The sequence below is a fragment of the Danio rerio genome, chromosome 16 (genome assembly GCF_049306965.1).
Source record: "Danio rerio strain Tuebingen ecotype United States chromosome 16, GRCz12tu, whole genome shotgun sequence".
NCBI classification, from domain to species: Eukaryota; Metazoa; Chordata; class Actinopteri; order Cypriniformes; family Danionidae; genus Danio; species Danio rerio.
This window is the reverse complement of record NC_133191.1, coordinates 59,789,857-59,812,018: the sequence shown is the minus strand read 5'-3', so window position 1 is coordinate 59,812,018 and position 22,162 is coordinate 59,789,857. Positions and strand designations below refer to the sequence as shown.

Below are 22,162 nucleotides of genomic sequence, written 5' to 3'. Positions count from 1 at the left end.
CCTCAGCTGAGTGTGCTTTCAGTCAGGTTTAGTCCTTTATATCTCAGCCGTTTTTTAATGTTTTGGTTTACTTTTTTCGGCATTTTAATCAGTATATTGTGTAGAATAAGTGTAGAGCAAATAAACTGTCATTACTGATCAAAAATATTTCTGTGAGGTTACCGTTTATGAGGAGTACAGCTGATTTAGTGTGGTAATTCACAATCTGTGAATACAGATTAATGACTACTTTCTGGCAAACTGATTCATGCAGTTTATTGAAGCTGATAATGCTGAAGTGGTCATGTCAATGATATAACACATACACATCTTAGATGTGTGTTTTGATTAACAGTGTACAAACAGTGTACATAATAAAATAGAGAAATAGAAAATACAGAAACAGTCCAGCAGTGAAAACTTAAGATCAGCATGGCAAGATGTGAACACAATGGCTGGGAGTAAAGAAGATAAAGGGGGCATTGAAACCAATTTAAATGGTTTTAGTTCTGTGAGAGAGTTTGCTGAGGAATTAAATACGTTTTACTTAAGGTTTGATGAGGGTGATTTTAAGTCAGAAAATGACATTTTAGAACAACACCTGTCATGTAGTAAATCCGTAAACATTAGTAGGACTCAGGTCAAAGACCTCGTTCAGAGAATTAATACTAAAAAAAAGCCCGGGCCCAGATAATATTGGTGGTAGGGTGCTGCATACATGTGCTGAACAACTTTTTGAAATATTTCATTGCATTTTTTCAGTCTCTTATATGTTGCAAATACTCTCAGTTCATCGTGGACTTGAACACAGACACTTATCCTCCACAATGGCGGCACACAATGGTGTTTGTTTGTTTGTTTAGTTTTTTTTTTCTTCTTGATTTTGCAGGACAAGACCGGCAGCTGTGGTTGCCAGTAAGCAGATTCACTAAAGGAAAGAAAAACACAAGTTACAGCCAAAACCAAAGATGACATCAACTGAAAATTAAACTCTAGATAAAAATAATAGTACTAAATATTTAGACAATATAAATGTTCTTTCTGAAGATCTCAGCAGAGATCATTAAACAACTTAAGTGAGTGGAGCTTCACTCATTACTGAGCTCGGACTTTTCTTTCATGTGGACAAAAGTCTTCATGGAGTTGCTGTTGTTCAGTTGGTCACCATGATGGAGGTCAGCGTCTGCTTTAGTTGGCTTCTTCAGCTGCTTTTGTTAACACTAGATTTATTTAGGTAGCCATAAATAGGTGTGTTGATCCCACAATTTGTATGGCATGAGAAGCCTAAAGGAAATTTAAGAATAAATGTAATGAGGTTATTCATTTCACCTTTATTTGTATAGTGCTTTTACAATGTAGATTGGGTCAAAGCTTCACATAAAAGATCATCTTATCAAGAATCAGCCTTTCAATTACAACAATGGTGACAAACAAAAGAAAATTAACCCAGAACAACACAAAACACTCTACTGAAATATAACAGCCAAGAACAGCACACAATAAAGGCAAAGAAAGACATTTCAAAAACTTTAAGCGGCTTATCTTATTTATGCTGCAATGCATGCTGGGAGTTTTGTATTATGTACCCAGCATGCATTGTGGCATGGATGAATCATGCAGCTTTTTAATTTTAGTAACCGTGGTTAAGGTTCATATCTTGATTCTTGATGTCTTTGTGTCTTAAAGGGTCATGACTCCCCCCACTTTTGGTTAAAGTCTACTTCAGAATTGTTTCAAAAGATGCATGATTAATGGGCGGAGCTCTGTGAGCACAGGGCAGGAGTGGGCGTGGCCAGCAGGGGAGAAGGGGAGCGAACGACTGTTGTTGACAGTTAGCTCACAAAATGAGACAAACCGTGAGAAGACGCATGAGTTTATAGTTCTTAAAGTTAAAATGCAAAGGAATAAACAGTAATTTAATGCCCTGCTTGCTACATTTGTTATTTGTAATTTCATATACACATAACCACAATTTATATCATTATAAAGATAAGTGTGTTCATGTAAACCCTATAAATGAGGATTCTCCCTCGATCCCCGGGTCTAAATTATAGATCTGAATGCAGACTCAGTGCAGCAGGTCTCCTGACCTGTCTATTTTAACCATTAGCCCTGCTGGTAATATAGAGGATTTAGGCAAACACAGCAGCACGGCGATGTGTCTGAATGTGAACGAACTCCTGATAAAAGTCAACGTCTGCCATTCTCCAATTCTCGTACTGCTCTCCCGACAAAAATGCTTGCAGCACACACACAGCTTTGCTGTATCAGCCCTGACAAGATCCCGGGGAAAAAAAACATGCAACAAACCCCGTGGATCATGGAAACAAACACATACGAGCCTTCATGAACGACTACTGCGTGCCGTGGGACCGTATCTCACAGCTTGCTTGAAACTGGCAGGTCTGCCTTCAGAAAGCACATGCTCTCATGAATAATTAAGCAGCCGGCTCTTCTCATAGGATAAGAAAACTCCGCTATGAATAATAATGAGAAACCGACGCGTCATCATTGCACTTGCAGTACTGCGCTATATTGCCAATTTCAATCCGCCCCAAAAATCATTTTAAACCCGGAAGCTGAAATTAGATGACAAAAGCTCAAAATTATCCAGTTTTCCCCACAATTAAAGCTGACAGGTGCTAACATCGTCTTAACTGATGCTCAACACACACACATCTGTTAATATTAAAAAAAGTTCTCCAGGGTGTCCTGAACCTTTAAATGTGCTTCTTGAGCTCTCAAGGTTTTGCGTATAAAACTATATTAATTAATTTCAATTAATTCTTGTTTGTTGACTCTCCATGGGAAACTTTCCTAATGCACCAAACCACGTCACATAAACCTGCAATTGTTTTATTTAAGTTATAGATTACTAGCGATTATATCTGTAACAAATATTAACATAAAGCTTCTCATTGCCTTTATTGCCATAACTGATGAGTTTCAGAAACAATAAGATAGAAGAGTAAAGGACCAAGAGCCCAACTAAAGCAGCCTCTGATCTCCATGATGGTGAGGTCAAACTGAAAATCAATAAGAAAATAAAAGAATAAGAAATAAAAGCGCTGTTCATTATCAAATGTTTTTCAGTGGAGCTGCTGATGCTGTTTGTGGAGGTGTTTAAATCAGTTGCTTTGGTGTGAGGCTGTTGCTGTATGTGTTTATTTCTCATTCTCTCCTTCTGTGATTGTGCTCTTTAACATCATTTCAGAACTGTTCCGAGACCTGGTGAATCTGCATTTGACTGACTGGGTCTAAAACACATCTGTCTTATATAGCCTAGTGGACCGTGCATGTGCATGCTGTTACTGTGCTTCAAATGGCTTTTGGGTTTGAATCCTGCTTTGTACAAATGCTCCAAAATCAGGATTTTCTCTATTTTAATAATGCTACTGTGTTATGGTGTAGTCTAGATAGGATACAGCTGCGGATACACCATCAATACAGCATCATTTGTGTAACACTGTATAGCAATAATTCATATTTTTACAGTACTGTGAGGGTTGGGTTTAGCGTTTAAGTAGACGGTATTAAAATACAATAAATGAGGAATTTCATTAATAGTATAAATAAGTCTTGTCAACTTCTGACCACAACTGTGTCTGATCTAGAAACAACCCTGTTTTATGACCAAAACAAGACATATTTACTCACAAATAGTCTTTATTCTGATGTCTGACCAATGTTGAAACAAAACAATACAAGAACAGAGCATTTCAACATAGCTGCATTTGCCTGGATTCGAACCCAGTTTCCCTGCATGATAGTCAGGAACTCTGACCGCTCTGCTATAACACTTGTAGGTTCAAAGGTACAAAGTGGGTTTTAATACCTCAATTTGCTCAATTGTTCTTTGCTGAAGCTGTTCCAGAGCAATGTATAAAAATTACCACTAGGTGTCACTGTAGAGTTTCAAAACGTTTCAAAGCTTTGACACATTTGCTTTGACTGTTTCAGTTTCATGAAGCCTCACTTTGCCCACCACTACTGTTAAATGAAGCGAGGAGAGCAAGCTGAAGCAGGATTTCTACATCTGAAACACACATAATACAGGTCAGTCAGAAGCAGAACAAAACAGTTTACATGCAAACTCTAATTCAACACACCTGAAGCAGCTAATCAAGACATTACTATGACAGCTGACCGGGAATAAACTCAACAGAAAACACCAGTGACAGACGAAGATCTATTAGAGAAGACTGATAACATGAACAGGAATACTTCACTCAGGTGTTGTGAAAGCAAAGACTCCTTCATTAATGAAATCACTCAACACAAGATATCCAGATTAAAGCAAAGCAGAGGTGTGTTTCACCTGTAGGGTTTCCATGCTCAGCATCACACTCCACCGCAGGTACACTCTGCAGGATTACACTGACCTGCACCGCAATCACAGCCTCTCTGAAAGCACACAGTCAGATCAGAACTCTGCCTTGAAGAGTCCAGAGGAAAAGGAAATTCAGTCTCTGACCCACAACTCACAGTAGGGGGCGGTAATGCTCTGTTTAAGAATGCAAACCGCCAATAAGACAAGAAGAAGAGCTCTACCTGCTGTTTCACCCACCTGTGTGTTTCTCCTCCAGTGTTTGCTCAGCGGTTCACCTGTCCGTGTGTTCTCTCCTGCTCCTCTCGGCCGGTCAGCATCACCAGGTGAGCAGAAAGGGTTCCTCCACTATTGTAGATCTGCTTGATGGTATCTGAGACAGATTAAACACAGCGCTGTGGTGAATTCACCATCATTTCTCTAACACTCAGCCAACAAACAGGCCGAGAGTTACAGCTGATCACTCGCTTCACTGATCTGATCTGTAGATGAGCTGATGGAGAGGATGTGGGGATTTTATTCTTGTGCTTGTCTTCTTGCTCAGCTGTGATATTGCACTAGACAGATGCTGCTTCATCTTTAACATGTTCTCAGACAAATATAAGAGTTACAGTATAAACACAAGCCTCCACAAACCAATAACCTCATCAAAGACTAATCAACAAAACTCCACATCATTTGCACAGACAATCATTTACACAAGATCAACAGACACTGGTCTTACTGAGAGCTGGAAACAGCAGGGTTTCTGAAGGGTTTAAGATGAGGCGTTTTCAAACAACTTTCTTCTTCTGTTTACTGGTGTTTGGCAAACAGTGTAAAGGTGCAGATTCTGCCACCTACTGGACTGGAGGGTGGAGTGCAGCTTAGTTGAGGACTGGAGGGACGGGGAGGTCTAATCTGTTTCATCTCTTCTGCTCTTTCATATATGTAATCCTTGTCATTTTGCTTTTTGCTTTTCTGCAATGTAACAGTGAAAGGGTTTTCCCACCCCAATTTTTAGTGACTGAAACTGCTGGAATATTTGTTGTTGCACATTACACTAATATACGTGAGAGTGTTTCAGTCCACAATAACAGCTTTCATTTGTGTTTCCTCATTTTGTATGAAGTTCAGGATAAGTTTGAATGGACATTTTCTTTCCAACACACATTTATCTGCATTTCATATAGACGTCATGCCACTTTATAACCTATATGTTCTGCCAAATCTTCATCTTGTAGCTGATCAGTCCCTTTTTATCTGCTTTAGAGAATAAAGACCTATCAGACACATCCTAAAGCCACATCTGACTCCTTTAGCGTCTCTTTCACTAAATACTCTGCTGTCTCTTTCTGTTAACACAACATGCCATAAACTGACCTTCCCACATCTGTGTGATGTACATTAATGAAAATATTTCATGTAAAGGTCAGGAAATATTGGGGTTTAATTTGATATGCCTAACCCATTTATTTACTACTTTGCGCAGAATTAATTGAGTGTTTTAATATCGTCAACCAAAATAAATTCAATGACTGTTTTTACTGCTTCTACTCTGAAACATCACCGGCTCTTTATGATTATTTTGATGATGTGTTGCTTTAATTAGTATTAGTCATTCCCAATAAATTAATTGTGTGTGTGTGTGTGTGTGTGTGTGTGTGTGTGTGTGTGTGTGTGTGTGTGTGTGTGTGTGTGTGTGTGTGTGTGTGTGTGTGTGTGTGTGTGTGTGTGTGTGTGTGTGTGTGTGTGTGTGTGTGTGTGTGTGTGTGTGTGTGTGTGTGTGTGTGTGCGCGCGTGTGTACATCAGTACCTCCTTAAATATGACTTATCTTTTTTTATTTGTTTTAGCACTCTTCATCATTTTATTTTCAGTATGCTTCTGAAACTCTGACTCTTTGCCTGATTCCTTGCTTGATATCTTTGGTATCGACTGCAAGTGTAAAGACTCTAATGATCTGCATCAGCTTCATTAGCAGCATTTTCCTCATTGACTGATCTGGTTGTCTCTACATTTCTCTCAGTCCTGAAACTCTGGTTCTGATTTCTATGCTGAAGTGGTAAAGTGTGATGTGATGGTCATTGCTGTGGATCTTTCTCTGCTGATGAGTCTGACACTACTGTAAATGAAGAGCTGAAGCAGAAATGAGGTTTATAGTGGCTAATCACTGTGATCTTCCCTCTGTTCAGTTTCAGTTTCAGTTTTCGTCTCTGTTGTGGGGGTTGAACTGGATTCTCTGATGCTGGTTTCAGAATGAAGGATGTTGTCAAATCTTAGACAACACCACACACACTTTATAATGTCCTGATAAACACAGGAGTGTGTTTAATCAAGCACTGATATTAGCTAGGTGTAGAGTGCAATAGAAATCCTTCTTTAAATAATGAATTCATGGTGTAATATTGTTTATTTTTATTTGATGTATTCTTAATGGAGCTGCAGTAATACACTTGATTTCCCTCTGGGTTTAATAAAGTGTTTGTGTGGTTTACAGGCTGATGTGGACGCGATCAGCTAAAACCTGCATATTTTAAGGATTAAAGTGTCTGTTAAAACAGATCTCTACTAGTCCACACTATTGTACATCCCTCCACACTGACAGTTTCTCTTTTGGCAGAATAATGTGGTACACCCAAATTTGTGCAACCACATTTGGTGGTATAAATATATATATATTCTATGAATAGATAATACTGTTTATTCATTTAAATTAAGACTAGCATCTTTTTTTGATTCAGCAAACTGTTATTTGTCATTTAGTGCAATGTCCTGCAATAGAAAAAAAGAGTGATAATGAATGAGACGGCATAGGGGGACCGGAACCTTTAATGCGGTTATTTGTTCCCGGGTGAGTATACTGACGGAGCCCCTGGTTTCCGGTTAGATGTAATCTGGGCTGTTTCTCAATATGCTTTCTTGTCTGTACTTGCGTTCTTGTGTCCTCGTGAAACGTCATCAACCGTCGCCAAAGTACTGTTCAAATTCAAAAGTCACATCTTTCCAAGTACACATAAAATTCCCGGATGTGTACTTGCTCTGGCCTTTGGCCTAGGATGACTTGTGAGAGAGATGACTCGAGAGGTGACTTGTGCGAACTTGCGAAGCTCAGGTATCCCAGAATGCATTGCAGCGTAACCAGCAAGCACTAATGGTGGAGGAGAAAACCCGCACAGTTTTAAAAATACTCCTTAACTGTGTCACAAAATAAAGTTTTAAGAGTTTTTCAGGCGAGAATGTAGTTGTTTTAAACTCGAATAGGCAGTTTATTCACAAAGATAGCGCTTCTTTAATGATGTGGCTCAGCTTATGCGCACTCCGACTCCCAACCTGCCAGTGGGAGCTCCGTCATCAGCTCCCCGCCAGAGCAGATTTACTTCGGCCAGGCCATCTCGGACGTACCGCTGGATCTCATCTCTCCATTGTAGTTAAAACATGATATTTAATATATCTTCTGAATATCTAACAGACAGTTTTTGGTCTTATAAATCTAGTATTTGTTCTCAGGTGTATTATTTGGCAGTGGTTTTTTGTTACCTTTTATAATTGTCTTTAATCATGTTACTGTGTTGTACGCTGTTTGTCTTTGTTTACCAAATTGCTTGACGTAATCTTTTTTTTCTTAGAAACAGCCCTGGAGAAAGAAGCGCATGGTCCTGTCTTGCTTTCGTCTCAGTGTTTTCATTCATTTTACAGGTCAGTACTGTGTTTAAACTGTCAAAGGTTAAAGTTTTAGACATTGTGTAATGAATATACTTGTTGGAAACTGTACTGTGCAGATTCTGGTAACTTTTGCATGAGTTAAAGATGAAACACTTTAAGTAATGGTGTAAGGTCGGGCCGCGAGTAATCTCGCAATGACTCGCGCTATTATCGCGAGAGTTCGTTGGTGCGCTGTCATTCAGTCCGTCTGTAGTGTAAATTAAATTTAAACACTTTATCTTTTGCTTGAAAGCAACACAGATCGCTCCAGTTGATGCTTAATCTCCCAATATGTGCTTACATGTTCAGTGAGCTGTTTTAAAGCAGAGTGAATTCATCATAGTGTGTTAAGGAAGAATATGAGAGTTTTATATATAAATGTAAACTATTCTGTTTACAGTTTTGACAATATTATTACTACTAATAGCTTTATTTCATCAGTGTTATTTCATAAGGTCTGTTAAAGTTACTGTACACTTTCAAATGCAATGTCCCAGTTTAAGGAAGCTAATTTCTAGCACATGCAGAGTATTTTTAAGTGTTAAATAATACTTGTGAATAATTTACATGTGTGATAGCACTATGCCTCAGGGAAATTAATGCACTGTTATTTGTAACTAGTAGGATATCTACTCTGATTTAAGTGAACGTGCAGCAGGAAGAATTTATATATCTGATTGGTGAAGCTAATTCATGTAAATGCACTTTATTTGTGTTCAATATACAGTAAATATGCTAGACAGAGAATGCATTTATTGTAAAAGATGTATTTGAGATTAAATGATTTAATAGACATAATCTGGAGAAAGAAGCGCATGGTCCTGTCTTGCTTTCATCTCAGTGTTTTCATTCATTTTACAGATCACAATTCTTTTTGTTATAGCGGCCACCGCGCCTGGGGCCCGTAACATTAACACTGATTTGGAATTAATATTTCTATGTTGTGTGTTATTGATCTAATCCAATGTTTAAAGACCTTTAATCAACATGTCTGAAGCGGCTGTCAACATTGGCTGGACCCGACTGCATCAGAAGAGCACATTATACAGTGACGGCGGCGGCAGAAGGTACGTCTGACCATCAGTTTGAGCGTTTCTTTATGTCTTTAGTTTTTGAATAACCAGATAAACTCAGCAGCTATGATCATGTGTGTAGTTATGAACATACCCTGTGTGCGTCCCCAGACCTGCCCTCAGCAGTAATCTCCATCTGTGTACTGAAGTGAACACTAATGAACGTGACCTCACTGATGCTGTGTGTTACTCACCTGACAGCTCTTTCTCAATGCTAAACTGCATCAGTCCTGTTGCTGAATAACCCATACAGTTACAGAATCTGTCTCTGTCAGCAAATGTACTTTATTTGTCTGAGGAGAAGTGATGATGAGTGTGTCTTTTCCTCCAGGTCTTTCCGCATCCATGTGGGAGATTTACCATCAGTCTGAAGATCCACACCTGAGAAACTTGAAGATGCAGAACACAGAAGTCCAGTATGGTGGAGCGATAAACGATATCAACATGATCTACAACACAGGGAGCCAATGTGACACACACACACACACACACATACACACCATTACAATAATATGGCATATTATACTTACTTAACTGTTCATTCATGTTCTTTCTCTGTGTGTGTCTTTTTACAGGTACATGCATTCAAAATAGCGTCAGTGAATGCACATCACACACATGCAGGTAAACTAGACAAGTTAACCAGAACTTAACACCTGGAACAGACCCAGGAGATAAAGGCCCCGTTTACACTAGTGCATTTAGTTTTAAAACGGCGTTTTAGAATGAAAGCGATCCGCATCCACACTAGTGTCTCAATAGCAGTTTCTGAACCGCTCTCCGTCTACACCAAAACGCTGAAAACACACATCACGTGACCACACACACACACACACACACACACACACACACATACACACTCTCGAGCAAGCACTGCAGCCAGGGGCGTAAATCCCAGGGGGCTTGTATCCGTGGCTTGTATAACCCCCCCACTCAAAATTACTCATCTAGTTAACGTTAGCTTGTTGCTAACGCTAAAGCCGTTTCCTATGCATTGTTTCATTTGTGACGACTTGGCATTATGTTAACTTAATATTAACGACCACAATTAGCATATTGTTTAGCTGTGTATTTGCTAAATGAGCACTGCTACACTGTGCACACTAACCCCACTGTATTTTTGTATAATCGGTTTCTATTCTGTTTTAAGTGCCTCAATCAATTTGAAATTAAAATGTTAATCTTTTTTTAATCCTTTGTTTTTATTATTGTGATCAATTTTATGATAGTTTTGCATACTTTATGTAAAGCACTGTGAGTTACCATTGTGTATAAAATGTGCTACAGTATAAATACACTTGCATTGCAGGGTCATGTACAAAATACAAAAAAATACAAATACAAAAAAAAAGTGACAGAGAAAACAGACATAAGATCATTTTTCAGTGCAGCTAAATGCCAAATACAAAAAGTTGACATATTGAGCAATTTGGCTTTCAGAATGAGTGCTTATGAAAATACTAATGTCACATAGTCAATCACAGGCAAAGGAGAAAGAACTGATTGAGGATCAGGCAGAGCAGGGTCAGCCAGGTGTACAGTGTCAGGTAAGGGTGTTGGGCTTTATTGAAGGGATAATGACAATTCTTTTAGGATGAATAATTTTTTTATGTCTTCTGAGTTGTGGCTGTTTAGCAGATGAAGCTCACAGGCTCACTGATTTACAATATGATCTGTCATTTTAACAAGTGTAATGTAAACAAGTTAGTTATAATGAGTATGGAAAATGTCTTTTCCTGCATTTATTCTGCTTCAGGAGTCAGTCAGTTGGCTGTAAACACAACAGACAATGCAATAAATAGTTTTGAAGAAAAATTTGCTGTCATTGAACCTGAGAAAAACTTAAAATAATCATAATGCAGTAGTCTCCATGCTATAATAATAATGATGAAACTATTTTAAACTGCGGGGACATTTCTTTATTAGTACAATTCGGCTGTATTATTTGTGTCCCCTTCAAAAAAATTGCTGGAAAGAAATTTTATATTTATTGTCCCCCCCCTACTGTTAAATCAGATTTACACCCATGACTCTACTGAACGATATCTCAGTATCTCAAACATCAGACAGCCACTATAGGCTGTTCAGAGCTGACCCCAGACCTGTAAAAGGATCCACAATAAAACACAAACACACACACACACACACACACATATATAATTCTTTTGAGAATAAAGTCTTCATGTCTGCAAACAGCTTGTAATGTCACTCAAACCTCATTAAGTGTGTGCTCATGAATATGCAGATTAGTCCCCGCCTCCACTGGATAACTGCAGTAAACTGTAATGAATGTCACGCGAGAGCAGGTTTCAGTCTGGGATTGTAGTTTGATCGGGTCAATCACTGCAGTTTCAGGAGTGTTCATGGAGGATTCTCTGGAGAGCAGCTGAGAGTTTTCCTCTGATTTATGCAGATTATATTCTCATTCTCCAGCAGAAACAGGAGAGCGCAGGGATTCTCACACAGTTAAATAAGTTTCTGCTGCTGATTTTTAATCTGAAAGCACACACACACACACACACACACACACACACACACACACACACACACACACACACACACACACAGGGAAGTGTGAGGGACAGCTGATTGAGATCAAAAGTTTACATTTCTGCCTCTGAAAGTGAGGGGGATGTATCCCTCCGCCTATCCTGTCCCCATGGATGCTGCTACATCCCTGCACACACACACACACACACAAGTCTGTCTGTAATGCCTCTTACACTCTCAGATTAACTGAAAAGACACAGTCAGTCTTCAGCAGTGGCTTGTACAGGACCGTTGGCTGTATGTTCAGTATTCACCGGCAGATAAACACACAATATCCGCTGATCACAGCATGTCTCTCCTCGGGGTTTGGAGGTAAGAGGAAGGCCGGTGGCCGTGAGCTGTGTTCAGTATTGGAGTGTTCTGCGGGCTGCTGATGCAGTTGAAGTCGGCTTGGAGACGCAGGAGGAGTCGTGTTGTTAAAGTTGTCGTCTGAACTATTCCGACTCAGTGCCGATGCTGACGATCAATAGATAATGAGGATCATACATGACTATAATAGGGGTTTAGTCTTACTGATGCAGAATAATATGATTGGTTTGTGGATGATCCTCACAAGCTCCTCCTGAAATAAGTGTAGAAAACCTCACTTAAACAAAATATTAAAGCCCTGATGAGAACAGATTCACAAAACAGTTGATGTTGGATTACAGTCTGTGTTTGACAGATTAAACTTACAATAAAAGACCCACAAGGTTTGCAGAAGTGCTCGCTAATGCGTTCTGTCCTGAGTCTGTGCCGGCTCCAGACTGTTCATCACTTCAGTCTATCAAGCGTTTGCTGGATCAGCTGATTCTGAGCTTTGAAGAGCGTCTACTGTTCTCCAACACTAATAGAAGACATCCACTCCTGACCTGCAGCTCCTCCAGCTCACACTGACCATCAGCTGCTCCAGCCGGTGTGCTTTACTGATGGACACTGACACACACGCAAAACACTGACAATCACACACACCAAAACACATAAATAATTATGCTACAGCTGCTTACACACATTCAAAATCTTCAATTAAAAATAAATAACCCCCTCCACCCTCCACGCTTGGTCTCTTCCAAATCCCATGATACACCACGGCTCGGGTATAAAAGCTCGCTCCAGCCTGGTGATGGTGAGATGAAGCTGTCTGAGTCGGTCAACTGTTCAGCTCAGTTGTGTCAGGAAATGGTTCATTACTCGAAGCTTTCCAAATCAGAGCTGGATGAGGACCCCTGCTGGTGAAAGTACGGTGCTGCAAAAATGTCAAACGTTCAACTGACCCACTCACATCTTTAGTAATACAACAACATTAATATAAAGTAATTACTCAGTTACTGTAGTTTATAATCAGTAGACTTTAGTGTGCTTTAAAAGCTTTTTACTGTAATTTACCATGGTATGTTAGCTGAATTACTGGTGTGTGGAAGCAGAGTAGAGCTTTTAAACGGATGTAATCGTCACCTCATCCTTCACTATACACTTTACTAACCCACTGCGAGATTCATCATTTCTTTGATACATGCAGCAAAGCCTCGACACACAACATCACACCACCATTTGACTGAAGTGACTGAACTGAAACACTCTGAACATTTCAACATTTCCAGGGTTAAGAATACATGTCAGTATACAATACCCCGAACCCATATGTGTCTTCATCCTCACTGCTTCTCCAGTCTGAGGATATTTCAGATTAGGGTTACACACACACACACACACATAAGCACGCACCCGTCATCTCTGTGAGTTGGTTTCAGATCTGCATGTTCATGTTGAAGCAGCAGGAGATGGATCTCGCTTTGTATCAGTGTGGACTTATCAACAGTACTGATGGACAGATGTAGTAGATAACTCATGTAGATTTGTTTATAACATGCCAATCCGCTTGTTAAGTGTGACGTCACGCGAAGCGGCTTCCGGGTCCAAGCGCTCTATTCAACTGAATGGGGAGACTCATGAAATGGTAATAATAAACATTTACAAAGCGATTTAATACTTTAAAAAATCACGATCGCAATATATATGTCCGTGCCTAATATCCGATGGCCAGAAAGTCATTCATTTTTTATAAATTGTTAATTTTTGGTATTTGTTATGCAGCAAGCCCAGAGATTGTTGTGTACACTATGATTTTATATAAAATTAACTTTAATGTGTGATAGGAATAAAACGTGATTATAAACGAATGATTTCTCCACTCGAATGAATGGCGGTTTGGACCCGGAAACAGTATTCCATACGTCACCACTTAACAAGCGGATACGCGACAAACCCATCCAGCGCGTTTCCTCACAAATGCACTCGGCGCATTTCCTCAAGCAGGACAGCAGATGGCGCTGTGGGTCAATTCATGTCTTTCTCCTGGGGAAAGCCTGAAAGCAGCTCTACCTGCAGCTGAACACAATGTGAACAGAAGACTTCACTGAATATGGCTCGCATTTTAAAGGTTTTCACACCATGAACTCTGCTATAAATAAAAAATAAAAGTATGTTTGACATGAATGTAAAAGGGCAGTGTGAGGCTGCTAAAGACACATGCTTTGATAATATCACTTCCCTCTTTTCTTCTGTCGGTGTAGATTTAATCACTAAAACACCATTACCCATTTACTCGTTTTCTTTTCAGCATAGTCCCTTTATTTATTAGAGGTCACAACAGTGGAATGAACCGCCAACTATTGTAGCATATGCTTTACACAGCAGATGCCCTTCCAGCTGCAACCCATCACTGGAAAACGCACACTCATACACACACACACAAACACACACACACACAAACAAAGGTCAGTTGATCAGTTTCCCCTATAGCGCATGTGTTTGGACTGTGGGGGAAACCGGAGCACCCGGAGGAAACCCACACCAACACGGGGAGAACATGCAAACTCCACACAGAAACACCAACTGACTCAGCTGTGGCCTTTATGCTGAGGCCACAGTGCAAACCACTGTATCACCATGACGCCATCATCACCCAGAATATTCAAAATATGATGACATGACACATGATTAAAAAAATATTAAGACTTTAAAAATCCCACATGCATGCGAGAAAATCTGCCTGGACTGCATTTATTTATGAAATGTGATTTATATTTGTAACACACAACGCGCTTTACAAAAAGTGCACATTATTACTACAATACAGTCAAAATCATAAGAGTCAAGGAGATGTGCATTAGACAGAGTATAACATACAGCCTGCAGTTAAACAGTATGCAGTGTCCTGCCATAAAGGAGATGTGTAGAAGACATGTTCAGTCAAGAGTGTGTGTGTGTGTGTGTTGTCCTCGTCACAGGTGATGGATCTGATCAATATATATGTGTGTGTGTGTGTGTGTGTGTGTGTGTGTGTGTGTAAACGCAATACAAACGTACTGGAGAATGTAGAGCACAACAGATCAGATCCATCACCTGTGACGAGGACAACACACACACTTCAGCAATTCACACACACACTTGACTGAACATGTATGATACACATCACCTTAATGGAAGGACATTTAAGAATATATAAACTGACTGCAATAACACGTCACTGGCGTGAGCAGGACATTACTCCATTATTAGCTGAGCTGTTTTCTGTGCTCTTTATTTCAGACATGACTATAAACTATATAATGAAGATGAACACATGAATACAGCAGGATTCATCCCTCAGCTGAGCTCCTGTTACTGAAGATTGATGGATCGAGCCCGTAACACACGATTAGAACAACACAAGATGCAGAAATCTCCAGAACTGACAGTAAAGCGAACAGGACAGGAAAGACTACAGACTTTACCAAAGTACAAACACAACATCCTTACACACTCCCCAACGGGCCGATTCTGGATCTTTATAAACAGCAGCAGCTTAAAGAGAATCAGCAGTGAACATCATCAAAACTACAGCAAAGATCTATCGCTAGACGAGCTGAGACACGGCTGCATAAACACTTTCATTTCCATCTGGTTAATGGTCACAACATTAGCATTAGTGAAGACTACTCTCTATTTCCAGTGTTTTTGGCATACAGGTACAGCAGAAATCCTCAGTCTGTGCTCTGAGATTGTGGAGAGCCGGTGTTCGATGTTCATGGTGGTACAGTACTGCAGTCTGCCTCCGGGCAGCACAACAACAGGAGGCGGAGCTTAATCCATTTAGATGCAGAGTTCACCCGGACATCTCATTGGCTGTTGGTGAAGTGGGCGGAGCCTTTGGCTTGTCACCTTTAGACGTGGACCTGGAAAAGCAAAACCAGTAAATGAGAAGACGAAGCAGCTCAATCAACTGCAGAAGGTGGAAACAGTCAAACCCTGAGCCGAACGCATCCGAGCTTATATTAGCATTAGCACACTCTGACTGATAATCAGGGCTGACAATGCTTTGCCCATATTTAAACTGGTTTCCAGTCTGATTCACCTATAAATGGCGAGCACTGCTGCTCACAGGCCTGGAGGCTGGACGACTGATCGACTCTATTCTATATAAACAGCAGTGAGGCATTAATAATCAAGTGTCAAGTGCTAAACACAACACCCCAGCACGATCAGTGGTGTAATCTCTCTGACTGTCTGGTAAATCCTGTTCCTCCTCAGTCTCGATCTGTCAACAGGACCTGCAGCTTTGAACAAGATCCACAATCTTTAATGACTGCAAGGGTTACTATATTCACTTTATTCTACTGGTGAATGTCAATACTGTCGAACTCATTCCTTATAAAACTCATCTCCACAAGCTAAATCAGCAGGTCTCTCGGGATCTAGAGACGGCTGATAACATGGCAGTGATGAGGGCTCTGCTAGAGTGTGTTCAGTGAGAATGGACAGGTGCCCGTGCTGGTGTTGCTCTGGTCAGGCCACATCTGTATGATATTGTAATAAACGCACCGGCTGCTGATCCGGCTGGAGGCGTCTGCTCGGCTGTGTCTGTCGGTGTCGGAGGAGGCAGCGGTGTGGTCGAGGCTGGCTGCGGGAGGGGGGGCACAGCTGGCAGGAGTGCCCGTACTGGTGCCCATGGACTTGGACAGCACCTTCAGCCGGAGCGAGGAGCGGCTCTGCTGCGGGCGGCTGTTGTGCTTCAGGAAGAACTCGCAGGACTCCTGCAGGACCCGCCGGCTCTCGCTGACCGCACTGAAACACAACTATAATCACTCTACACAATCCTGCGGTGTGTGTGTGTGTGTGTGTGTGTGTGTGAAGGGAAACTCACTCACTCTTTCTTGTGCGCCCGCCTGCAGAAGGATGCCCACCGGCTGCAGGTCTTTCTGCTGCTGACCCAGAACACCGCCGGGATGCCCACCGCCAGCGTCATCAGGTACTTCAGGAGGAAGAGTGAGAGTCCGGGATGCTGCACGCCACCCTGCACACACACACACACACACGCACGCACACACACGCACACACGCACCCACCCACCCACCCACACACACACACGCACGCACGCACGCACGCACGCACGCACGCACACACACACACACACACACACACACACACACACACACACACACACACGTCAGACTGGTGCAAGTGCCACTGACCTGAGGACAGTTAACACACTCACGCTGCTGGTGCGGGCGCAGGGGATGCTGAACTCCTGGCAGTGCCGGTTGACCCAGCTGCTCTCCCAGACGCGGCGCTGGGTCATCTCGTACAGGTAACAGCCCAGCAGCAGCAGCAGCGGCAGCAGGTACAGGCCGCTGAACACCCCGATGCGGATCATGAACCTCTTCAGCTTCTGCTGGTTGAGCTGGTCGTGCTGGATCACCTGCCGTACACGGTTCAGCGCCACGATGCCCGCCAGCAGCAGCGCCAAGCCCAGCAGCACCGCCAGTGCCAGCGGGGCCACCAGGAACCAGCGCAGCGCCGTCAGGTCGTACAGGCCCGTGAAGCACACGCCGCTGATGCCGTCACCCTCCACCTTGCCCAGCGCCAGCAGCAGCAGCGTCAGCACCGCTGGCACGCCCCAGCCTGCCGCGTGGAACCACAGCGCCTGCTTCTGGATGGCCTCACAGCTCCACTTGGGCCCGGCGGCCAGGAACCAGGTGATGGTGAGGATGACCCACCACAGCATGCCGGCGGTGGAGCAGAAGTACAGCAGCGTGAACAGCAGAGAGCAGCCGCGGCTCCGGGCCCCCAGCACCACCGTCCACACGCCGCCGGGCCGCCCTGGAGCCCCGCAGGCCACCGACGGCCCCAGCATGAAGCCCAGCAGGTACAGCAGCGAGACGGCGCAGTAGCAGACGGAGATGAAGACGATGGGCCGCTCAGGGTAGCGGAATCGCTGCGCGTCCATCAGGAACGTGAGGAAGGTGAAGAGCGTTGCGCACAAACACACCACGGAGCAGACGCCGATGAAGAGCCGGGCCAGATGCTGCTCCGCCGCCGTCAGGAACATGTTCTCGCAGGGCGGCGCACAGTCTGGGGCCCCGAGGAAGGAGCCGCTCTGCCCCGGCCGCAGCTTTAGCTGGAGCGGACACCAAAAGCCCAGGTCCCGCGGCGAGGAGCCAGCGCCGGAGCGGCCCGCCGTGGTCACGTCTACAGCAGAGCCTCCACACGACTCCAGTCTGTTTCATGCACAAACACAGCATGTGAACTGGACTAATGTGTTCAGCCGGCACTGCTGCTGTGTGTTTAATGTGTGTAGAGATTATTCTGTGTTAGTGAAACAGCAGCAGAGAAACACACTGCATTATAACAGCAGCAGCCTCACAGTTATAGAGGACACATGAGGAGATCACGAGCACAAGAGCCCAGCCTATACACTGCCCATCATAACAAGAGCCCAGCCTATACACTGCCCATCATAACAAGAGCCCAGCCTATACACTGCCCATCATAACTCAGCAGCTCCAGGTCTCCTCCTCTGATTGACTATTTTGCTGCATGTGTGTGATCAGAAAACTGGTGTAATGGCGGAAAACTCTATATGTGATGTGTGTGTGTGTGTGTGTGTGTGTGTGTGTGTGTGCGTTTGTGTGTGCGCATTTGTGTGTGTGCGCATTTGTGTGTGTGTGCGTGTGTGTGTTAATGCTCTCACCGCTCACACTGCAGCTCTGAGGGCCAGCTGATGTCGAAGGTGTGCATCACAGCTCTGCAGTCGGACCGCACACGCTCACAGCGCTCTCTGCATGGCCGCAGCACGTGTGTGTGTGTTTGTGAGTGTGTGTGTGTGCGGCACTCCGGCACAAATGCCTGGCAGAGGAACAGGTGTGCATCAGGTGAGCAGCGAACACTGACCAGCGGCATGAACTCCTGCGGGACAGAGGAAGAGGAGGATGAGGAAGAGGAAGAGGAGGAGGAGGAGGAGGAGGAGGAGGAGGAGGAAGAGGAAGAGGAAGAGGAGGAGGAGGAGGAGGAGGAGGAGGAGGAGGAGGAGGAAGAGGAAGATACTCTGGTGCCTTACTCTGTGCTTCTGTTACACTGATCACACTACACAACACACACACACACACACACAATCAAAAAACAAACAAACACAACAGGACTTTACACACTAGAGCACAGGTGTCAGACTCAGCTCCTGGAGAGCCGCAGATCATCAGAGTTCAGCTTCAGCCCTAATTAAACACACCTGATCACACTGATGGAGTCCTCCACACCTGGCTGAGCGCTGCAGGTGCGAGTGTTTGATCAGGGCTGGAACTAAACTGCAGAGCTGCGGCCCTCCAGGAGCTGAGCCGACACCTGAGCACTCGAGCAACAGAACACAGCAATACTGGGACTATACACCCGCTGTGTGTGTGTGTGTGTGCGCGCTTGCGTGTGTCAGTGTTTGCATGCGTGTGTGTGCGTGTGTGTTTGTCTGTGTCTGTGTGTGTGTGTGTGTCTGTGTGTGTGCGTGTGTTCGTCTGTGTGTGTGTGTGTGTGTGTGCGTGTGTGTGTGCGTGTCTGTGTGTGTGTGTGCGTGTGTGTGTCAGTGTGTGTGTGTCAGTGTGTGTGTGTGTGTGTGTCAGTGTTTGCGTGCGTGTGTGTGTGCATGTGTGTTCGTCTGTGTCTGTGTGTGTGCGTGTGTGTTCGTCTGTGTCTGTGTGTGTGTGTGCGTGTGTTCGTCTGTGTGTGTGTGTGTGTGTGTGCGTGCGTTTGTGTGTGTGTGTGTGTGTGTGCGTGTGTGTGTGCGTGTGTGTTCGTCTGTGTCTGTGTGTGTGTGTGTGTGTGTGTGTGCGTGTCAGTGTGTGTGTCTGTGTGTGTCATTGTGTGTGTGTGTGTGTGTGTGTGTGTGTGTGTATGTGTGTGTGTATGTGTGTCAGTGTGTGTGTGTGTGTGTGTGTTGCTCTCCCCCCTCCAGGTTTCCTTCCTTCCTGCGCTCTGGTTTCATTGTGTGCTGTAATAATAGAGCTCAGGGTTTCTGCATCAGTATCTGACACCGCAGCTCCAGCAGATCTTCAGAGGAGCCGCCGCCGCCGCCGCTGCAGGAATGTGCTCTGGATGAAACTGAGCTGTTGAGCTGATCTGCTGTCAGTATTCTCCATGTCATACGACACATACACATAGTCTGAATGTAGAAAATGACTCGAGGCTCTTCTACGCTCATGTAGTTTATCCACACGATCAGGGTGAATCTAACAGCCCGTTTCCCGAGTGGTGCGGTTCGGTTCAGTTCGGTTCAGTTCAGTTCGTTTCGGTTCGGTTCGGTTCAGTTCAGTTCGGTACGCTCTTATGGTTTCCACTGTCAAAATGTATCTAAAAGCGAAACGGACTGTACCACACCAGTTTTTGTGGACCCTTTTGGAAGAGAACCGAGCATAATAAAAGGGTACCAGAAGCGGATCGAGACGCACAGCTGAACGCTATCACTCAGATACGTCACTCACTCGTGCACAGGCAGGAGAATGAACACAAAGGAAGCGCCATTATTAAACACACAGCGAGACATTACAGCGTAATAATGTATACAGATAATAACGAGCATGATCGACCCGAGCTCAGTTCTTTATTAGAAATAAGGAGCTTGTTGAGCTGATGATGATATCGTGCGCATGACTATTGAAGAGCTTCAGACATCCTTTAGAAACAGACAAACATGAGAGTGAACAAAACAAAGCAGTGAATGACTCTGTCAGCCGCTACAGATGAACACATGAGGAGCTCTGATCATCAGCTGCTGGACTACTCTGAGCTGAATGACGGAGTGACTCTAACAGAGGCTCCATGTGCTGCTGAACATCACACACACACGCACACACACACACGCACGCACGCACGCACACACACACAGGATGCTTTGCTCTGACTCTGGCCTGTATCTCCTGCTGTTTTTGAACACAAATAAGGACTAAATGTCTGCTGTGTGTAGTTTATCTGTAATTGGTATCATATCGGGGACTGTAATGGTGTGTGTTTATTTTTTTATTGTATAACTGCAGACGTTACAGTAGGCTGTCATCACTGATCTGCAGATATGATCATGTTGATGTAAGGTTAGTGATGAAAATTATATAGTGCTGATGTGTGTAAAGCGTCTGTGTGTGTGTGAAGAGCTGCTCATATGATGTGTGAGCGACCCGTACAGCTGTACTCTACACATTTCCTCCAGAGAGAATCACGGCCACTGAACCTGTCCTACATCACACACACATCAAAAGGAGAGCATTCAGCAGTGGAGACACAAGCCTGATGAAGGTGACCTGTACGGACCCGTACCGCACCACACCACTCAGAGGAAACAGACCAAATAAGGAAAGCACAAAGCCATCCACTGCTCTACTGAAGGTGTGTGTGTGTGTGTGTGAGATGAGTCCTGATATAAGGCTCACACACCTTCATCCTGACGGCAGCGATGTCCTGGTCGTAGTGCTCCAGCATGTTGGGGAAGAAGGTTGTGTTGTAGGGCATGTCGAGACACCACTGCACCTGCACAGGCTCACAGGTGAACAGAGTGTGGCTCACACAGGACTCCAGCAGCAGGAGGACACACAGACACAGCAGCAGCGCCATCACAACTGGACTGAGATCAGCTTCAGGAGCGCAGAGTTAACCGTAAACCTGCAAACAAACACACACACACACACACACACACACACACACACACACACAAAACAATGAGCTTAACACTGACAGCATGCAGCAGTACAGTGTTTTCCTGTGTGAACAGACACACGTCTCTGTCTATAACTGCAGTGTGTGTTACTGGATGATCAGACATGATGCAGAACTCCTCAATATTTCATGTCCTTTATTGATTTATTCATGTATTTATTTTTGTTGTTTTGCACTGAGTTATTCCAGAATAGCTGGTTTGTCGTTGTGTGGTTTGTCTACACACACCCCCTGATGCAGAGACAGTAGTCATGCTGATCTGGCGGGGTAAACTGCATGTGTAGATGTGAAGTGTGCGTCAGTGAAGTATTTCTGTCTTCTTCACTTCTGCGTGATCTTCTTGTTTTGAGCAGAAGTTGAGCAGTTCTGAGAACAGTGTGTGAGCACCTGTTAAATGTCCTGTATGTACAGAGTTTTGGGCAGATTTTGGCAGATGTAGTCATGAATACATTTTTTTGTGCCAAATCAATGAGAACTGGTCATCCGTTTAGCCCAGAGACTTCAGCAGTGCTCACTGGGTCAAGAGTTCTGCAGAGGTCACCTGAGTGTTGGGAAATGTGT

The 22,162-nt window shown here is 43.6% G+C and overlaps 1 protein-coding gene and 1 long non-coding RNA gene across 3 annotated transcripts in view; both read right to left on the bottom strand.

The window, feature by feature from the left end:
• Window positions 1–22,162, bottom strand: part of fzd6 (frizzled class receptor 6) — a gene marked incomplete at its 3' end in the record, with an annotated part of 31,091 nt that overhangs the window by 8,267 nt on the left and 662 nt on the right. The window contains 7 exon segments of the mRNA NM_200561.2: window positions 13,134–13,145; window positions 14,977–15,807; window positions 16,454–16,696; window positions 16,780–16,925; window positions 17,127–18,129; window positions 18,603–18,817; window positions 21,323–21,547. Of these exon segments, the coding sequence (NP_956855.1) occupies window positions 15,738–15,807; window positions 16,454–16,696; window positions 16,780–16,925; window positions 17,127–18,129; window positions 18,603–18,817; window positions 21,323–21,499 (1,854 nt within the window). The 5' untranslated portion in view covers window positions 21,500–21,547.
• Window positions 235–4,386, bottom strand: LOC141378120 (uncharacterized). Of its 2 annotated transcripts, none has more exons than XR_012391853.1 (3): window positions 4,298–4,386; window positions 3,815–4,015; window positions 235–1,263 (listed from the first exon to the last, which is right to left on the bottom strand). It is a non-coding gene; the product is annotated as an uncharacterized lncRNA (long non-coding RNA). The 2 variants fall into 2 exon arrangements; XR_012391854.1 differs by having other exon boundaries at window positions 236–907.